The sequence below is a fragment of the Oryzias melastigma genome, linkage group LG21 (assembly GCF_002922805.2).
Source record: "Oryzias melastigma strain HK-1 linkage group LG21, ASM292280v2, whole genome shotgun sequence".
Classification (NCBI taxonomy): Eukaryota; Metazoa; Chordata; class Actinopteri; order Beloniformes; family Adrianichthyidae; genus Oryzias; species Oryzias melastigma.
The window spans coordinates 9222552-9243047 of NC_050532.1; the positions used below are offsets into that span (position 1 = coordinate 9222552).

Below are 20496 nucleotides of genomic sequence, written 5' to 3' on the forward strand. Positions count from 1 at the left end.
ATAATACATTTTATTTATATAGTGCTTTTAAAAGATACTTAAAGACGCTTAAGACACTTTTAAAACATATTTAAATATGATCGGAATGGGACTTTGAATTATTTCAAAACTAGTTTTTTTTTTGTGGTGGGGTCTTTTTTGTTTTTTTTATTTTTGCATTTGTTTAATGGAGATAAAAAAAATAAATAATTAATGTAATTTTACTATTAACTTTTGTTATACAAATTCCTAAAAAAAAATCAGCCAAATATTCCTTATATGTGTACTAGCAAATAATAAAAAACAAATATATAATACAAATAGCATAAAATACCCACATCAACAAGAAATGTTTTTACATGATTGTCTAACATATTTCTAGGACATATACTAAAACACTTAAGATTATAACTGCTTTTCTGAATACTTCTGTATTCAAATTGTGTTGGATCATGAGCAGATAAAAGCCTGAAGTTTGAAAAAGTTCATGTTTGTGTCATGGCAACTGCCAAGGGCAGGCTAAGGTCTCCTTGCTCCACTCCAATACTAAATCCTCCACTTGCAGACAAATAGATAAATTAGCATCTTCATTTTCCTCGTCTGAGCTGCCATTGGCTCAAAACTGTATAGCTCCCATTCTGCTCCCTTTCTTTTTATTTATTTATTTTTTTTGGTATGTAAATGTTAGCTTGGGGTTGTGAGGGTCTGTAAGCTAGTGGGAGAGAGGATAAAGAAAGGGATGCTGAGATATCAATGTAGGGTTACTTCCACGCCAACAGTACCACCCACAACCCAGAGGTGAATTTCTAATGAGCTCCTGCTGCTCTGCAGAAAATATGTCTTAAAAAAATGACACAGGATTTTAGAATTTTGCTATAAACTGCGTAATCCTAATTAAAAGACCACTGGGAACGATTTTATAAACAGATTAAAGAAATATATTTGGAGTGAGACTTTAAAGGACTTCACCTCCGCACATCATCCATTTTTAACACCCCTCAAAGCTAGTATTTTTATATCTTCTTCATTTTTTTTTCTTTTTTTTGTTTACTAGCTTTTGATCCAGTGCAAGTTATTCAGTCCTTTATTAGTCTTTTATCTATTTTACATGTGTTTTTTTAAGTATTATACATTTCTGTCATCATATTTTATTTAATCCTCTATTCTTTCATCATTTTACCCTTGTGCTTCATTTTCTGAACTTTCATTTTAGTCTGCTCCTCTCTTTGGGGATTGTTGTCTGTTGAACCTGCTGTATAAAGAATAGTGGATCAGATTGTTGTGTCAGAATGTCAGAGTATCAAACTCATAGAAACACATACAAGTTGTAAATCTAAATTGGTCTATTTTCTGTGTCTTGTTGAAAAAAGTTTATTTTTCTAGACAAAAGAACAACATTCATAAAATATGACATGTTGACAGTAGTCAATATGTTTGATACTGATTGAAAACTGCAATATATAGATAAATATATATATATATATTTATTGACTCTAGGATCCTGGCTCTCCCTTCTATTGTGGCTCTCTGGTAAATGAAAAATAAAACTTTTTTTTATTTCTAATTCTAAAATGTAGAAAAAAAAGTTAAACTAACTCAAACTTCATTCAACTCATCCAGAGTTGAAGATTTTGACTGATTTTTTTGAGCTGGGCTCCAAAGTAAATCAATTGTAGGTCAGTAAGAAAAAACAGATTTAAGGCACATTAGATTATAAGATGAATTTAAGTATGTCCAATCGTTTAAAAAAATATGATAAGGGTAATTTAATTAGCGCTGATTTAATTTCAGTTTGTTAGATTTAAAATAGATGCTCCAACAGTGACAAAACAAACTTCTTTTTTTAATATCATTGCTGATATTAGATGAATCATTATTTTTTTTTTCTTTGAGATGATCTGTGATATAGGCTGTTTTTTATTTGGAAAGGAACACTGAAAAAACAAACTTTTTGCTTCAATAATATATACATAATTATTCCTCATAATATCTACATAATAATTCAAAGAATAGGCAAATACAGAGATTTCTCTAGTAAAGAACTTAAGGTTTACCTATATTTTATGAGTAATCAAAAATGTATATCATTTATTAGTAAGATCTACTTTTCAAATTGTTTTAATCACTTTTGAAGCATTCATTAATATTATGTAAATGTTATTAGATAAATTTATATTTGTTTTAGTTACTTAAGATTGGATCATGATCTTACTTGTGAACGTAAGTACATTTTACTCGATTATTGTTGGTAGTTTTTATATTCATAAATGCAGTGAAATGTAATTAGGAATTGTGAGTGCAAACTGTTACAAGTATTTTCTTAAGTAAATCTTAATTGTTATTTTTTTCAGAGAAGTCATGTAAACCTCTGAAGTTATATAAACGTTATGTAACTATTTCATATTTTGAAAAAAAAAGTATGTTTTCTCTTTCTATTTCTGTTTTATTTATTCCAAATAACCAATAGTTAGTCTATATTTATCATAAGAGTGACAATAACATAAATACAAGTCAATGTCTTATTTTCCTAAAGGGTGAAAAAAGACATTGCGTCTCCTGCTGGGTTACAGTCAGTGAGAAATTAAGTCAAAACCCGCTGACCATCTTTTGATCTATTATACATGGTCCTCCATGTGTTTTTGTCATGTTTTGGTTAATTCATTAAATGGTTTAAGTTCCTGTCACCAAGCCTGGGCTCCTGTGTTTGGGTCCTCCACCACCACTTCCTAAAAAAGAGACTCATACCTTCAGAATCTGCTGGAATTATATTGATTGTGTTAACAATAAAAAATAAATACAGTAAATCAAAGAACACTGGAGATCTGGTGATAAAGGGTTAATTGTGATTATGCTGTTTTGTCCAAAAACATAAAAGAAGAGGAAGTTAAAATTGTCACTTTCAAGGATAGTTTTTTCAGAGTGGCAGGAGTTGTTGGCGAGGTCTGAGCCTGCCCGCACTTCCCTTTGTTGACAACCCCTCACAATCATAACATTAACTTAGCAAGAAAAATGTTGAGGAATATCGGAGCGAGATGCAAACTCATAGGGGGAAAATTAAGATGTACATGGATGTTTTTTATTAAATTAATATTTTATAAATAGAAGTCAACTACAAACTTTTCTAACTGCAATTTTTTTGCCAACTCCCGATTTACAGCAATCGGAATAAAGAAATACTTAGAATAATAGTTTTAGTCTTACTTTATATGTCCTTCATCAGAAAAATGCTATAAGAACATGTTAACACAAAAAATACTTTTGTATTGAAGTGGATCTATGTGTTGAATATTGCAGACTCTTGTCTTATTGTATTTTCAAACTCCTTGCGGTTTTTTTTCTTTTTTATATTCCTTTTCTCCTATCTGTTGCCAATTCTGCGAAAAATGTATGTTTCTAATTGTTACTGATTGGCTCCCTCTCTGTGTGTGCATCACACTCCACGTGATCATAACCAGCTGCTCGGGAGAGGGAGAAGCACAGAGTCGCTGCGACCCTGAACGCACCACACAAAGTATCGGGAGGACCGCCGCTCGCCTCACCCGTGGATTCTATCAACATCGGCCGCTGTCTTCACACCTTACCCGTGGGATATTCTGGCTCTTAGTTTACAGTTTTATTCTTTTTATTTTATTTTTCTTCAAGTTTCTTTTTTTTATTCCTTTCCTCCCCTCTTCTCCTTAGCATCCTCTTCTGCACGGAAGTCTTATTGCTTGCTAACTTTTTTTCCCCTCCATCCCACCAAACCACCTCCATCGCGGCTCCGGCAGCCTCCTCTTCTCCCTCCTCCTCTCTTCCACCGGAGTCTCCTTCCTTTCCCGCTTTCCTTTTGGATTTGATAAGTGTCCACGCGGCTCTGCTACATGGGGCGCGCGGTGTCTGTCGGAAGATGGTCTGCCGTTGGTGTTTAGGCGCCTCGCGGAACCTGTCGGTGCTCACGCGCGTGTCTCTCCCACCTCGCGGCCGGCGCCACTGAGAGATGGGTCCGTCCGCAGCCGCAGCAGCGCAGGCGCCGCTGGAGGAGCGCCGCCGGCCGCGCCGCTGGAGGAGCGCCGCCGCGGGAGGCTGGTTCAGGATCACGCTGGTCTCGTTCCTCGCTACTTTACCTGTGGAGCAGCTGCGCGCCTTCCCGTCGTCCCTCAGCGACTGCCAGACGCCGACAGGCTGGAACTGCTCCGGTGAGGCTACTTCTTTATTTTTATTTCCCACCTTAAGTTTTAGCTTGAATTTTAAAGCTCTGAGGTCAATATCCTCTAAAAACAAAAAACAAAAGCCAACAAAACTTTACAGGAGTGTTGTAGCATTAAAGCTGAAGACACCTAAACTGAAAGAGCTATGTTTATCATATATATATATATATTGGGGGAGTGTTTTGCTAGGTTTTTTCATTTCTTATGTCAGCAGGCTAAAAATTATGAGCTAAAGTAATATAATTAAAATTCTATCAAAGTTGCTAACATTTAAAGGTAACAATAGCAACAATAATAACCTTGTTGTTTGACTAAAATGATAAAATTTTAGATTAAAAAAATACATGATCCAAAACAACAAACACAAATTATAACAATCCACACGAGACACACAAATCTACATGAGGGAAAATCCATCTTCATGGCATGCCATTAGTTCCACCTTTGCAACTGGCAACTGGAAGGGAAGTTGTTTCCCATCATTCCTCAATGGTGATTATCACTTTTCCCCCTTTTCGTCCTTAAGCGCCCACAAAACAAACAACAACAACAAAAAAAAAGGGAACCCATAAAATAAGAGGAGCTGGATGCGCAGAGCGCAGCGCCTCTTCTCTTCGCTCTGTAAATCAGCCCACAGTGTTGCCATATATTTTCCCTTGTCGTCCATCCAAGACTGAGCCCTCAAAATAGCTCCCAGCCGATCACACACTCAGGCCCAGTAGCAGTATTGATATTATAGCTCATAAAAGGCAGACATCAATATGGAGTCATGATGCCATTTGAGTCGGAGGGGTAGGCTTGCATTATAATTGGCATTCTTAAAGAAACAAGACTTCTTCAGCCACGGTAGCTTGTTTAAAGATGCCAAAAGATGTTTCTGTGTTGCTTATGAGACTCAGAATAAACTAGAATTAAAGCCTAATTGGAAATAAAGTCAATTAATTACTATTTTGATGGAGGTAACATGCTAATTAAATTAGGATTAGTTAACCAATTGTTTTTGTTAATCCCTCGGAAAATTAGGTGTGATTATTATTTTTTTTTGTTTGCTTGTTTTCTGTTGAAAAATTCCTCATTACTGGAGCTGCAGCAGGAATTAGTTTCTAGCATCAGTGATCAGCATACCTCTCTGTGAATTAACCCCAGTAATTGATCACATGATGTTTATCCCTATACCACTTCAGATCATCCGTCTTTTTATTTTTTAAACATTACGTCCGTACAGCACTGAGGGGATCATGATGTGCTGCTGCTGTTGACGGTGGAGGTTCTTCTCACATAACGACCGAAAATGGCACACATCCTGTCCTGACACACACTTGCCCAGTACCCACCCACTTCCCGACACACTCCTGCATGCGTGTTCAGCGAAGGTTTTTTTTTTAATCCAACGTGCCTTAATGAGGCTTAAGTGCATATGCTAAGAACACACGCGCAACCCGTATGCCCCTAGTGTCAATTAGAATAAATCGACTATGACAAGTGGTATGCAGTGTATAAGATAAGAACCTTTTTAATGTTAATAACAATAATAAAGTCACTACAGCCTAATTGGACGGGCCATAATTATCCACTCTGGTCCACGTGTGCTCTAACTGTAACACTCATGTGTGATACCTTTCCTTCCAGGGAGAACTGACTGGGAAATGGTTATATGATGAGTTTAGTGTCACTTTAGTGATAAGACAACGATAATTATGGGTTGTGCTGGCAGGAAAATGAGGTTTCAGTCTCAGTTATGCCGCCTTTGAATGAGTATTGAGGGAGATTTTATTCTAAGGAGTAAAAAAAAAAGAGGATGTAAATGGACTTTGAGAATAAAAAATCGTTCTGCTTAAGAGAGGCATTCAGACTGCAATGAAGGATAAGCTAGAAACTATTTCTGAAAAGTTTCACATGAGCCAAACTGATTATACAAAAAACTCATTATTATAGTGCAGGTTGGTTATAGAACACAATGTGTCTCTTTATTCATTTGTTAATATAAATATTTGAAAGATTTAGTGTAAAAACTGGGACACAGGGATGTGCTATATATGCCATAATGACATCAGGCTATATTTTTCTACACTAAAAACATTACAAAAAACTCACAAGCCAATGATGTCAAGCAAAGCAAAATCTTTTTAGTCCTTGACCGGGGGCTTCTTAGATAGTGTTGAGGGGGTTCCGTTAAAATCTGCTAAGTGAAACACAAAATATAGAAATGTGGTAATTTTTGCTACACTGAATACATAAGAAGTGTACAAGCTCCTATACAAGGGGGGTCAAAGAGATAAAAATCTGGGTTCTAAGCTGCAAACAGAAATTATTGTTAGGGCCTACCTTCACACTACACCAGTTGGTGTGTGGCAGTGTCATTTTGGCACAAAAGTATGTCTGTTTAGGGGCTGTTATAGCTCTGGTGTCATCCCTGAGAATAACCCCCCTCTCCCACCTTGCAGAGGTGGGCCATGATACTGGTTCCTGGACTTAAAAACAGGAGAGTGGTTCTGTGAGTGAGAGCGTTGGGACGTCAATTGTACCATAATATGTCACGATAGTGAATCAATTTTTGCTCAAACATGGATGGGATAAGATCAAACCATATAGTACCCATCCTCAAAATAGGCTCAATTTCTTTTTGGGTCATGAATCATGGGGTTATAGTTGCTGGAGCCTATCCTGGAAACTGTTAAGGGAAGGCAGGGTACACCCAGTGAAGGTTGATAGTCTGTCCCAGCACCACGCAATGACACGCAGGGAAAACACGCAACTCCACACAAAAAAGGACACAGGTGGGATTTGAACCTGGACGTTTTTGCTGAGTGTTAACCACATCACCACTGTTTTCCCATACCACAAAAGACAAATAGAAGTAAAAACAAGAGTTGCATTGTTCCAAAATACCTTGAAGGAAATAAGTTCAAACTGTCACGAGTGGACCTTGAACATTTATAAGTACACAAGCCGCATCAGTGGACATGTTGGCTGTGTCTGGGCCCTGACGGTAGAAACATTTCATGAGTCGAGACGTTTGTGGTGAGCAATTGAGTCCCATGTGGCACTGTTGGCCCTGTACAGCCTAACTTTTGCAGCTTAAGTAGACCTGTAGACACGTCTTTTTTTCTGTGTGTCATGAATACTGCAATAAGAACCTTCATTAGTATGTGCTTTTGCCTCAACAACACTAGAAATTAGCACGGCAGTGCACCAAATCAACAACTCCAGCATTAAGAGAAATTTCTTTATTCCAGATAAAACGAGCACTAATAACACAAGTGGTTCGCTGGAGTTGCTTAACTCACAGCTTTTAGAGGAGCCCAGCAGGTGTGTGTAACCACAGACAGCAGGCCAAACGCTCCTAATCATTGGATTAGATTGGCAAGTAAGAACAATAATGAGAAACATTATAAATTTCTGGCAGTCAATCTTTTTCCCTACAAAAATGTACCCTTTCCATCCTTGCAGCTATATTTCAATAATAAAAAGGATTGAAAATATATATTTTCGTGTAAAAAACAAAACAAAACAAAAAGGACAACAGATTTGGAAAGAAAAACAAGAACTACAATATTAGAGTTATTTTCCTGTAAGACAGCCTATTTTCATAAAAACACTTGAGACATCATTTTTAGGTTATAAGTTTTAGGTTACCTAATGTTTTTTTAACCCATATTGATGAACTTGCCAATAGCTTTCCTGAAAGTGTTCAGATAGCCATAAAAGTTTGAACATTTTGCTCACTAACCAAATACATTTTTGAGATGTGGGAGTTTGTGGGCACTTGATTGTTGGCTTTTGTATCAGAAACCTTGGAGTCTGAACACTGAAATGCAGATCAACACTGGCTGAAAAAGGCACCTTCCATGCCAAGGGTGCCCTGACTTGTACCAATTGATTAAATGAGTTGAACCCTTAGTGACAGTCATACCACTGCCAGGACCTAAGGTGTGGTAGAAAACGGATCAACAATAAGGAGTTTGCTTCATCTCGGAATGATTTTCATGCTGTTGAGGTGAGTGCACCAAAATTACAAAGAAAGGACTTAAATTCTGAAACACTATTTGACATGGTCAATGTGAACTGCTGCAGTTCAAACCAAGCATCAGAATGGGAAATAACTGGGATTATAGTTACTTTGAAAGCGGCATCGTTCTTAGTACCAGGTGGGCTGGTCTGAGTATTTCAGAAACTGCTGATCTACTGGGATTTTCACACATAACCATCTCTAAGATTTACAGAGAATGGTCTAAAAAGAGAAAATATCCAGTGAGCTGCAGTTCTGGGGACGGAAATGCCTTGTTGATGCCAGAGGTCAGAGGAGAATTGCCAGACTGATTCTAGCTGATAGACAGGCAACAGTAACTCAAATTACCACTTGTTATAACCACGGTCTACAGAAGACGTTCAACCTTGATGCAGATGGGCTATAGCAGCAGAAGACCACATTGGATTGGAAAAACGTGCCTGGTCTGATGAGTCTCAATTTCTGCTGCAACATTTGGATGAAGGGTCAGAATTTGGTGTCAAGATCATGAAAATATGGATCCATCCTGGTTTGCATGTTTACAATTCTACAGCCTCCCTAAGTATCGTTGCTGACCATTTTCATCCCTTAATGGCCACAGTGTAGCATCTTCTGAAAGTTACTTCCTGCAGGATATAGCATCATATCAGAAATCTAAAATCATCTCAGACTAGTTTCTTGAACATGACAATGAGTATACTAGACTCAAATGGCCCCAACAATCAGAAGATCTCAATAGAACACCTCTGGGATACGGTGGAATGGGAGATTGACATCATGGATGTGCAGCCGACAAATCTGCTTCAACGTCATGATGCTATCATGTCAGTATGGACCAAACTCTCTGACAAATGTTTCCAGTATCTTGTTGAATCTATGCCATAAAGCATTAAGACATCTCTGAAGGCAAAAGGGGGTCCAACCTGGTACTAACAAGGTGTACCTAATATAGTGGCCATTGAGTGTACATGCAAACACTGATTCTTTATAGTATAAAATACTGAAAGACAATAATAGTACTGCTGACACTCATTTTTATGGGTTTTTGCCAAGAGTGTGACTTACCTTCTACTGCACATGATAGCTATTTGATATTATGATGGCAGATGGGAGGGAAAGGTGTTCAATGGAGTTGTTTTTATGATGGCTGCTCTTGAGATGAACTGCTTTCAGCCTGAAAAGAGGGTTTTGGGAAGCTCCACTGCACTTTTTTATTACCACAGCAGTGTCGATAAAGCAGTCTGTGTTGCACCTGGGTGTTGTTGAACCTGCCTTCGCACCATTGGGCAGCACCAGGGTAAAAGGGGATGGTGTTTTCCTATTTGTTTATTTGATTCTATTATGTTCTTGCTCTTGAATGATTAATTTATCAGGTACATCATTTTATTTATTAAAATATATTTTATTGGTTAATTTTTAATGCATAAATGAAGGCTTTGCTTCAAATTTGAAAAAAAAAAATAGGTCTTCTGCTCAGTTCTAGCCTTGTTTATTTTGAAGAGACAATGTATGAATCTATACATGTAATACAGAGTATCCGTAAAGATGCTGTGCTTCACTACATGGTAATTTTGCCGGTATTACCCTGGCCCCCAGCTGTTTTGCATCACACACAAAACAGGCCTCAAGGACTGTATTAAAACCATGGAAAAAGGGAACATCCAGTTCTGACTGTCCGTTCAGATAGATTAGAGTGGATAGCTTACAGCTGGTGGATCAGGGATTTATTACTGCAGTATATCTTCTCTTCATGTTCATGATAGTCAAAATCTTTACCGGCAAAGGCTATAAAACATCTGATTTTTGTTTTCAACTGTTTTTTGAATTCAAAATATTCAAAAACTAAGTTTGGCATTTTGTTACAGTCTAACTCCTGGCTGCACTTAGTACCTTATGTGCAGGTTAAAAGCATTAAAACTTTTAGAAAACTTCCTGTCAACAGTGGTCACACTGGTGAAAATGAACAGCAGCCTGTTGATACTTTTAGACTGTAAATCTTTTTTTTAACCAAATATTTTGTGCTTTTTTTTAACTTCCCCTGTACAGCTGACAGAGGCCCAATCAGAGACGTACATGAATCAAGTTGTCTAAAAGTGGATGCAGCAGAGCACACCCATTGCATTTTCTACATCACAAATACACTAATAAACCATCCACAGTTTCATCATCAGACCACAGTGGAGTCCCAAATAGATCCAATAGTCTAGATTTTTTAATTTAATTTTCACTTTGTGAAATCGGTAATGTCAAATCCGGCGTTTAGCAAAACAAAAGTAAAGTAGTTAGCATGGTGTCCAAATTGATTTTAAAATCCAGGGCGCAAGATAGTCTTTCACTATATAGCTTTTCAGTAGTTAGGGATTAGGGTGGGAATTCGGACAAAGCCAAATTTTCAATACAGATTTTTTTTTTTTTATTAAAATGCATTTATGAAGAAGAAAAGCCTCTGTCACTATTGACGATACGTCAGTCCAACTCTATCGTTGTTGCAGATTGTCACTTTGTCATAAGAGCATGGTAGAAGCCTCCTCTATTATCCCATTATCTAGCTCACATGTCCCAGGGGTTAATTCCGGAAAAAAAAGCCTCAATCCCTTCTTCGGCAAAAACCTCGACTTATTGTTGGCTGTGTCAGCCACCGTGTGATGCCTGGGTAGTTATAATGACAGGGATAAGCGCGGAATATGCAAAAGCCTCTCGTAAATTCCATCAAGAGCAGTGATTTAACAGAAGTCTGTCGAGAATCAGCCATCTGCCTCAAAGCGTCGTCACTGCGGCGGTCCAAAGCCCCAGAGTTGCATGCAAGTCACCACCCCTTGACAGTAAACAGATGATTTGGTAGGAGATGGGGCGGCTGAGGCGCTGCCTGTTTGGGAAAAAAAAAAAAAAAATCAGCAATCAGCTAAAAAAAAAAAAAAAAAAAGACACCAGCTTGACTGAAAAACTTTTCCAAAAACTTGGTTGCATCCAGTTAGTTATTAGAAATATTTTAATGTTTTTTTATTGTATGACATAATATGTGCCGCTCAATACTTGTTGCGAGTTTATAAAAAAAAAAAAAAAAACTTTGTGTAAGAGAGGTCAAGAAAAAATGTTTCACCACTGTGGTTCTTCAGCCCTCATTATTAATTTAGCTGTGTTAATTATTGATCAGTACGATGCTTAAAACACGGGAAAAGGACCCCTAAATCTTCCTAGTGGAGTGAAATTCCAGGTAGGTCTGAGGACAGGCGGCATCTCTCTTTTAGACAAGAAAGTGCTTAGCTCCCCATCTTAACCGTTAACATATAAACATCACCTGTTCAATATTTGATGTTTGGCAGCTTGTTTTCGTTAATTATTCAGGCCACTGTAATCTTCTCCTGGAGCTGGAAAGCAGGAGCAGGAAGTATCCGTTTTCCAGGCCTCTGACGCGGCGCTGTGCTCCGATCCCGTTGAAACCAGCAACACCGATTAACATTTGGTAGCAGACAGAATGAGAGCGGCGATGAAACTGTTGGTGCAAACAGTGATCTCCTGAATCATTATGTCAGTGTGATAAAGTCTTTTTATTACTCTGTACCTGTTACAGTATGCTTGTTTGTTTTTTTAGGCCTTAGTTCTTTGATTTATTAACCTGGTCCTGTGTTTATTTTATGTCCTCTGCCCTTTTGTGCTGAAGTTTTAATCGTGTGCACCTGTTTCAGGTTTCAGTCACTGCAGCTGTTGCTGCTTTCCTAGTTTGATGACATGGAAATTAAGATTTTTTTTTAAAGACCCACTCCAGTGAAAATTGTGTTTTTAACATGTTGTTGTAGCGTTTTTCTAATGATGGAGGACGCATATATATATATATAAGCTTAAAATTGCATTTCTGAGTATTTCTTTATTGGACTCAAATTGAGTCCAAGCTGAGCTGGCATCTGGCTCCAAGCTGAACTTCTGCTCTGCAGAAACTATGTCCTAGAAAACAAAAGGTTTTTGGACCACTGGGAGTTTTTACTTAAATAGTACAAAAGACGAATATATAATCATTAATTTTTACTTCAGTAATGATTATTGTTGTCGTATCTGTTATGTTTTTGATGTTCACACAAACAAGCGTTGCAGAACAGCTGATGTCTTTCCTAGACTGTTAGTCCGCGTTCGTAACTTATTCTACAATCTTATGAAAACTATTGATAGTTGAAAACATCAAATATGATTTAGCTAGTCTCCATATTGATTTCTATCCCATTATTTGAGCCCAGATTTCTCTGAAAATTCTCAGTAAAAAACATTAATGGTAAAAAGAAAAAAATCAGACTACAAGAGTCAGTATTTTCTAGATGGTTACAAATAAAATTATGTGTTGAGGATTTTACTGAAGCTGCTGTCAATTAAAATGAGCTACCACACCAGTATTAAAAAAAAATCTTATTGTAAATAATGGCTTCTTTGGTGGGAAAACCTCTTTGTTCTGGATTAAGGATCTAATGCGTGTGTTTATGTAGTCGTGTTATAATCATGAAATGTATGCGAATAGAAAATCTTTTTAAGAGGGAGGATCACTATAAAAATATCAAAAAGTCTCAGAGTTGAGTGAAATTTTTCTCAGAATTTCAGTTCAATATATAATTGCTTTTCTTTGGTTCTATTATTGAAAACTTGTTAGTGTTTTTGTATAAAACTGAGTTTATACTTAACCAAAATAATGAAACTTTTACACTGAATTTCAGTGATAAATTAAGGAAATGTAAAAATACTAATATTAGAAATTTTTATTTTGCCAGAGATATTTCAAGAATTACCTTGAAAGAAAGAACTGATATAAAGATTTGACCAATCAATATTGATAGTCTAATCAAGTTTAATATAATTTTATTACTCAGTTTTTTTTTACACTCAGTCTTAGTCAGTACTTCAACTATACTCTGTTTTAATGACATCAGTTTGCCACCAGATGGCTCAAAGTTTTGTTGCTGTTCCATGAAGTCTTTATTTCTTAATGTTTTTTTTATTATTTGTAAAGAAAAGTTCTGACTTGTATGAGACTTGGTGCATTAATCACTAGTTTTACTTTTTTAGATGCTTTATTCTGAAAAACGGGTGGGGTCTCCCTGTATTGTAACTTTTGTTTGAGTTTTTTGTTGTATTGTTTTCTATGCAAATATGCAGAACATCATTTTTTATATATTCCACATTGAAACTAAAATTCTGTGGGGACATATTTTTATCCTCAACTTACTTGATGATGGTGATGATTTATTGCAACCTTGATCTGTATGGATCAGCCAGTGGTGTTTGCTAAATCTTCTCCATTAAGTTGATAGTTTCTTTGATTGCTTTTGTTTTAGTACTTTGGTTTTTCTCATTAAAACATTTTTTATGTTTTGTTAAAATATTCTGCCAGCAGCATAGCCTTTTATATTAGAAAATCCACTTTTTTTGTGTGTTTTTGATGTTATTTTAATGTTTTTTTTATGCCAGATGTGCCAGACACACTTTATGTACAGACCTTTTTAATTTTTACTTGTAAATATAATATTTAAAATGTTGAGCTTTATGGTAAACCACTTTGTTTAGGATTCACCAGAGGGTTTATAGAATCAGTTACATGTGTTCCAAATTAATGGAAATGTACTTTCTCTAGTAAGTTTTATTATGCTATTATATCGTTTAAGACGGAAAGTTACCCATTTGGCTAAAACCTCACCAGATAAACTAACAAATGCTTAAATTTTACCTTTTGGAAGTGTCTTCAGCTGTGTTCATGACAGTGTTATATAACAGAGTAAAACCCAATTCACTTTTGTTTTGTTGGTACGTCTTTACCGTGTCAATTAGCATGGTATGGCAAATACATGAAGTAACAATAAAGAAGATGAAGCTGAAAATCTGTTCCACTCAGACAGTACATAGTTATGACAACAGAATCGGTCACATAAAACTATATCAGGATTTTTTTTTTTGTATTCTTTTCCCTCCATGGACTAACCCAAGGATCTTAGATCTTAAAATCTTTGCAAATTACATGTGTGCCCCTCACAGGTTTGCCCATTTTTCACCTTCAGAGAGCCCATATTCACCTGTAAAGTGAGTTGTGTCAAAGGCATAAGTTGAATAAGAAAATATTAAATGTTTCTTTGACATATTTCTGACATACATGTAGCGTATGTATAAAAAAAAAACGTCTAACAAAAGTAATTCTGCATTTCATTGTCCATCTCCTGATACCAACTGGCCAAAGAGCATTTCACTTGCACATAAAGACCAGCTGTAAAAAATGTGAACTCATTATTCAGTGTTATAAACTTTTATATTCCTAAAATGGGGTTATATAATTTAGAACATTCAAGTGTTGGAAGGAAAAAAAAGAAAAAGCCTTTTGTAAGGAGCCAAGAGGAAGTCAGCCAGCTTGACAGGTGGCATTCGCTGTAATGCATACTCTCCACTGGATGAACTGAGAGGAACTCTAATGGGGATGTTCTCTGGCCCCAAAAGTGCTGAAATGTGCAGAACTTTGTGGTTCCTCACGGAGAAGGCTTGGAAGCAAATGTGCCACTGAGCAAATTCCAGTCTTCTGATGAATATTAAGAAGTGAAATACACTTGCATTTCCTGTACTCTGCTTATTTGCAATACAGCTGTTTTATTTTCAAGATCTTAAGCATTCTACAACATTACGTAGACCTGTGGTCTAAAATAATGAATTCATTAAGAAAAAAACCTTAGATCTTAAATATTTAAAGTATCCACAGTTTGTGGATTTTCTGTAGGATGATTTCAAGGGCATGTGCCAGCTTTCACATGAAGCAGTGTGCTTTGTAACATCAGCAAATTTTAAAGACGTTGCAACATATGACTCTTAAAACCTCAACATCACCCCTCACCCCCTACACCAAGCAGGCAAAGGTCTCTGGTCAAGAGCAGGCCCAATTGTCAAATATATTGCAAACCAAAATTTCTTCAGGCTCGAAGTAGATCTAAGGAGAGGTTCCAGAGCCAGGCGGACCATCAACGACCAGGCAGATGTTTGAATTTATTGGGAGGTGTTCTCTTGAATTGGTCTAAGATCAAAGTCGGACCGAAAAGGAATGAGGATTTATGTCTCACGTTTACAGAAACATTCCTATCAATCAATAAATCAAAGTATTTACTAAAAGGTGGTACAGAGGTGGGGCGATCAGCCTCTGATCGGAGTACACATTCTCACTCCCAACTCTTCATATATGAATGTATTGCTGTTGTTTGTCACTTTTTGCCAATTTTGGTGTCCCCTATTTGTCGTTTTTTGATGCTCTGGCTGTTTTTTTTTTTTTGTTGTTTTTTTTTTTTTTGACGCTCTGGCTGTTCACATTAAATCACGGGTCTTCGGATTCGGTACCAGGTTAGGGTACTGGTCAGGTCCGCGTCCCAAGGGTTGGGGACCCCTGATTAGCGTCTGTGGCCTGGTTCCAGGCATCCCTCGGACCCGTACTGGTTCATAGCCCGGATGTAGAGGACTCCTGATTTCATTGGAACAGCCAACACATCAAAAAGCAAGTTGGGGACACCTAAAATGTCAAAAAGTGGCCTCAGACCAGACGTCCATAAATGACAAGTTGGGAGTTATAATGCGTTCAGATTGGAAGATTTCTGGTTTGCTCCCAGCCTTGCGTCAAAGTGTCTCTGATAAGACATTGAACTCCACATTGCTTCTGGTGGTTCTAAGTTGGTGCCAGTGTTAGGCAGTGGATCTGCCATCAGCATGTAAATATTTAAGCATAAATTTTCAATCTATGCTTGAAATAAACCAATCAATCAATCAATCAATCAATCAAATATGTATGCGTGATGGGACTGTAAATCACATCTAAGAAGGTAGTGAATCCCTATGTAAATGTACGCTATTTACCATTAACAATTTTTTTTCTAATTCTTAATTTCTAGTTCTAGTAATGCAGTTTGTGAAGCTGGATTGATGTATGCTTTGTAAATACAGGTACACACTTGAACACAATCTGAGGTGCTCTTGGTCTAAACCTCTGTGCTTGAAGGAAAGTGTTGCAGCATCAATGTTTTAGGCTGTATTTATGAAACATGTGTTATAACGTTCTTGTAACCATCACAAAACCAGCCCACTTCTCCATTATTAATGAGAAAGACTTCTGTACAAGCAAAGCAAAGGTTGTACTTTTTGTAAACAGCTACTTCTTCTTACAATCTGCAAAAGGTGCCAAGATGGTACTGTTGCTGATGCTGCACACAAATCCATTTTACTCAATTGGATAGATGTCTAATTACACATTTTTAGGTGTGAAAATGAGGTTGTGCTTGAAGCCTGCATTTGTCATTTGACAAATTAGTTTTGTACTTTTCCTTAAAGCCTATGCAACAACAGCTTCTCTGCAGTTTCTGAGAAATTATGATCTCCTGTCATCTCTTATTGTTTTATTGTTAATATTTTCAGAAACTTAAGGTCTTAACAAAGCCTGTTTTGTATTTTTGCCCGGTAAACACTTTGAAGACAATCCTCTTTGTATTTTCAAGACATATTGTTTTGTCATATGTGTCTTGATTACACTGTTTTGTATAGGACTATGAGAATGTCTCCAGCAGTCATGAATCCCACTCAGTTATTGTTTTCTACTGATGCATGATTTTCTCTAGCTCCTAGGCCCCCCAAAAAATGTCCAGACTGCACATCTGTTTCTTGGTTCGCATGATAGTTTAATGGCGTGTGGAGGAGTAGCATTTTCTTTTCCTGTTATTAAAAAAAATTGCTTCTTTTTTTTTCTTAATGCTTTTCTCTCTTCCTTTTTTGTTGCTTGGTGCTTTAAGAAACCTGGTTCAAACAGTAAAAGACACACTAAAATGATGTGGTCCAATTTCCTAAAGAATCTACCTGACTGACTGGATAGAATATTGGATTTTCTTACACATCTAAGGCAACGGTGGGTTTTGTAACAATGTTACTGCAGGTATTGCCATGAGGCTCTTTATTGTATCCATCTGTCTGCCAAATTTTGTGCTTGAACGGCCTAAATTTTATATGGATTGTGCAATCAGTAGTAAAAATTGTCAGCACAGAATTTATTGGTAAAACCCTTTTATCTTTGTTGCTGGGATACATGCAAAGAAGCATAAAGGTGACATGTTTCAAGAAAAAAAAGACATTATAGCGCAACGCAAATACCAAAAACAGTACAAAAGGTAGATCAACTGTTTGTGAAAAATTATCGTATTTAAAAGAAGTAAAATATGTTATTAGGCTTCAACAACTTGACATCTTAAGATATAGTCACATAGTACTGCTGCATGTTTTTGGGTTGTCCCGTGGTGGGTGACAAAGAGAAGGCATATCTTAAGGGAAAGTGTTTCCTGCTATTCCGTTGAGACTAATTGAAAATTAGTGCATTTGGTAAAAATATAATTTAGTACTCGTAAGGCTAATGCAAGCTGCATGCACTTTTGATATGCGGGTGATGCTGGTCCCTATGCTTAGCTCTACTCCAGGGGTGTCCAAAGTCAGTCCTTGAGGGCTGCCCTCCTGCTGGTTTTCCAGAAACCTTCCTTATCTGCTGCGGATTACCTGGATTAGGAGTGTTTGGCCAATAAGGATCTTTAGTGGCAGGTTGGATGAAAAACATGTCGGACACCAGCCCTCGAGGACTGACTTTGGACAATCCTGCTCTAGTCATTAATACGTTTTCTTAGTAAGCAACTGCCCTTGTTGCTAGTTATGGAATGTGCAGGTGAAAATTGAACAAACCTGGAGCAAGAAGTATGCACTCTTATAGGCCCCTTTCCCAGTTCAAAGGATTTATGGTGGGGGGGCGAAAAAATGAAAGATCTGTTGGAAACGTGCACATCTCAGCTATATCACCCTTGCATTTTGTATTAAGGCTGATTTGCACTGGTCCGTCTGAATTGTCTCTGTTGTGTTACATTGACACAAAAAATAGAACATTCATTAATCAATTTGAATGTTTACATCACCTCCTGCGTTGCATGTCTGCATCTTATACTGTCCCTTTGCAACGCAAGCTTTATGCAGCAGTTCAATTTCCAGTTTGTTGATGTGTTAAAAGTTGGAGAGACGGGAAACAGTTCCGAGTTTAAAATTAAAACTTTACGTTGTACTTTTTATTTAAGATAACGTGCCCACACGATAATGCACTTCAACACTGTGGACAATCAATTTTCACCATAGACAATGAAAGTTTAAGTTTTGGAGGTACAAAAATCTTAATATGACACAAAACATGCATTGCTTGTTGTCTCATTGCCAGTGGGTTGGATAAACTACTCAATGTGGGGACAGCAGGACAATTCCTTTGAAGCCAGGGGGGGAGGAACGGACCTGAGATACAGTGGAGAAAATGTTAACTAATGCCTTGTTTACACTGAGTGGTCCAGACTGGACTTTTGAGTTGACTCATACCATTTCTGGTCCCCTGTTGGTTGTAGGTCCACAGAAAAATGGATTGGACGCTTTAGGGCGGAGCCTCTGTCGTCATGCGATGAAATCTATTGATTGGGAGAAAGTTGTGAGCGTCCGACCAGCGCTTTTCCCGACTCAAGATCCAAACTGAAAGTTGTGTCCTCTTTTCGGTTGTATTCTTTCTTGCTTCCCGCAATCTTGTTGCAATGAATAATACATTCTTTACATAAAATATCCCCACTTACTTGCAGGGGTTGGGAACCGGGGACTCGCAGAAACCACGAATAAGACGATCCCCCCGTTTCCGTCTCACCCGACCTCTGCGGCCAAAGAATGTTCGTTACCGATTCATACTCATCAAAAACACTTTCGATTGGTAAAACATTTATTGAAGAGCATTGGAGTATTGCTTAACATAAATAGTTTTTTTTGCTTTGCAATTTAGAACATTATAGACTGTTCCACAGCGTAGAGGCTGGCTTCATCCATATAAAACACCTGCTCCGGAGTATAAATATCCTCCGCTGTTATCTTTTTAAATTTTTTGTCCTTTTCTGAGTTAGCTGATGCAGCTTGTCTTTCGCTGTAGTTGCACCATTTTCATGCAAAGCTTCGCAATCGGTCTTCATCCCACACGCGCTTTGATGGTTCGGTGGTCAATGGAAACTCAAATTGCCCGGACCATTCTAAACTGGCCAAGAGGGGATTGGTCTGGTCCGTACCGCTCAGTGGAAACAAGGCACAACTGACTGCCGGTCCTGAGACGAACTCCCCACATAACGCAAGTGAGACACACCGCAGACAAACCAGTATAAATCTGGCACAAGTGTTCACTACAACTTCTACAACTCGCAGCATGGCGGTTGAAAGAAAGGTGCACAAACATTTTTGCTCAATGGGGTGTCTGAGTGGTCTTCGACCTTAGTTGGTGTGTAACGGATTGCAAAACTCAGTTTGGATCATGTCACGTTTTTAGGGTCATGGTTCGGATCATATTTCGGATCAGTAAAAAGTACAAAAAACCGCAACAAATAACAAGATAAAAGATAAATTAGTTTTTGGAAACGCTTCAAAACATATGTTTAATACAACATATAAATTACTTCAAACACACATAAGGCTATTTACATATGTAAACATTTGCTCATTGAGGCCTATTTATTAAAACAAAACATTTTTAAACATTGAACAGAAACAAAACACTAAAACATGTAGTTTCTGATTACATTTACATGTCTTTAGACCAAATCTAAAAAAACTTAGACAAAAGAATGCTTGAAAATAGTGTTGAAAATACCAAATTTATCTGGAGTACCCCTTAAAATATAAATGTTCTTATCCTACCCCCCTTATGTCCAAATTAAATCATAAATAAAACAGTTAAAATTAAACTTTTTTTTAATATATTGTTTTATTAAAACTAAGAGTAGGAACATTTACATATTTAAAATGATAATTGTTATCCGTAAAACATGGCACTGCTGTGCCCGCTTTTCCTGGCGATTTATGATCTCTTTGGCTTGCCATACTATCGTCCCCTGACAACACAGGCAAGTCCCTGTTACGGAGCAGCGGCTTTCTCCTGTGTGGGACAGTTGCTGCTCTTAACTGGGAGATTCTCTGAACCCAGAAATGGAAACGTGTGCCGATGCTTTTAGTCAGGTCTTCAAATTAAATAAACTTGATATCTATCAATGCGCGTCCTCCATTATAAAGTCGAGAAACGTTTTTGACAGAAGCTCCTCCCACACGCAGCAGGAGCTTCAGATGAACATGAAGCAGTTACTTTAGGGATAAAGATAATATACATGAATTTGACGCGAATTCCATTTGATGTGAACTGACAATTGATTTAAATTATGCGAGTTGTGTTCACGTGCGGGGGTGGGGGTTGGGGTGTTCCACGGTACACACGTGTGCCGAACCGTGGCTTCTGAT

At 37.4% G+C, this 20496-nt stretch overlaps 1 protein-coding gene across 1 annotated transcript in view; it reads left to right on the top strand.

The window, feature by feature from the left end:
* Window positions 1-3025: 3025 nt before the first annotated feature.
* The window catches only part of tmeff2a (transmembrane protein with EGF-like and two follistatin-like domains 2a), a 148363-nt gene continuing 130892 nt past the window's right edge, over window positions 3026-20496 (top strand). The window contains exon 1 of the mRNA XM_024286549.2: window positions 3026-4154. Coding sequence (XP_024142317.1) covers window positions 3956-4154 — 199 coding nt within the window. The 5' untranslated portion in view covers window positions 3026-3955. The remainder of the gene's footprint in view (window positions 4155-20496) is intronic.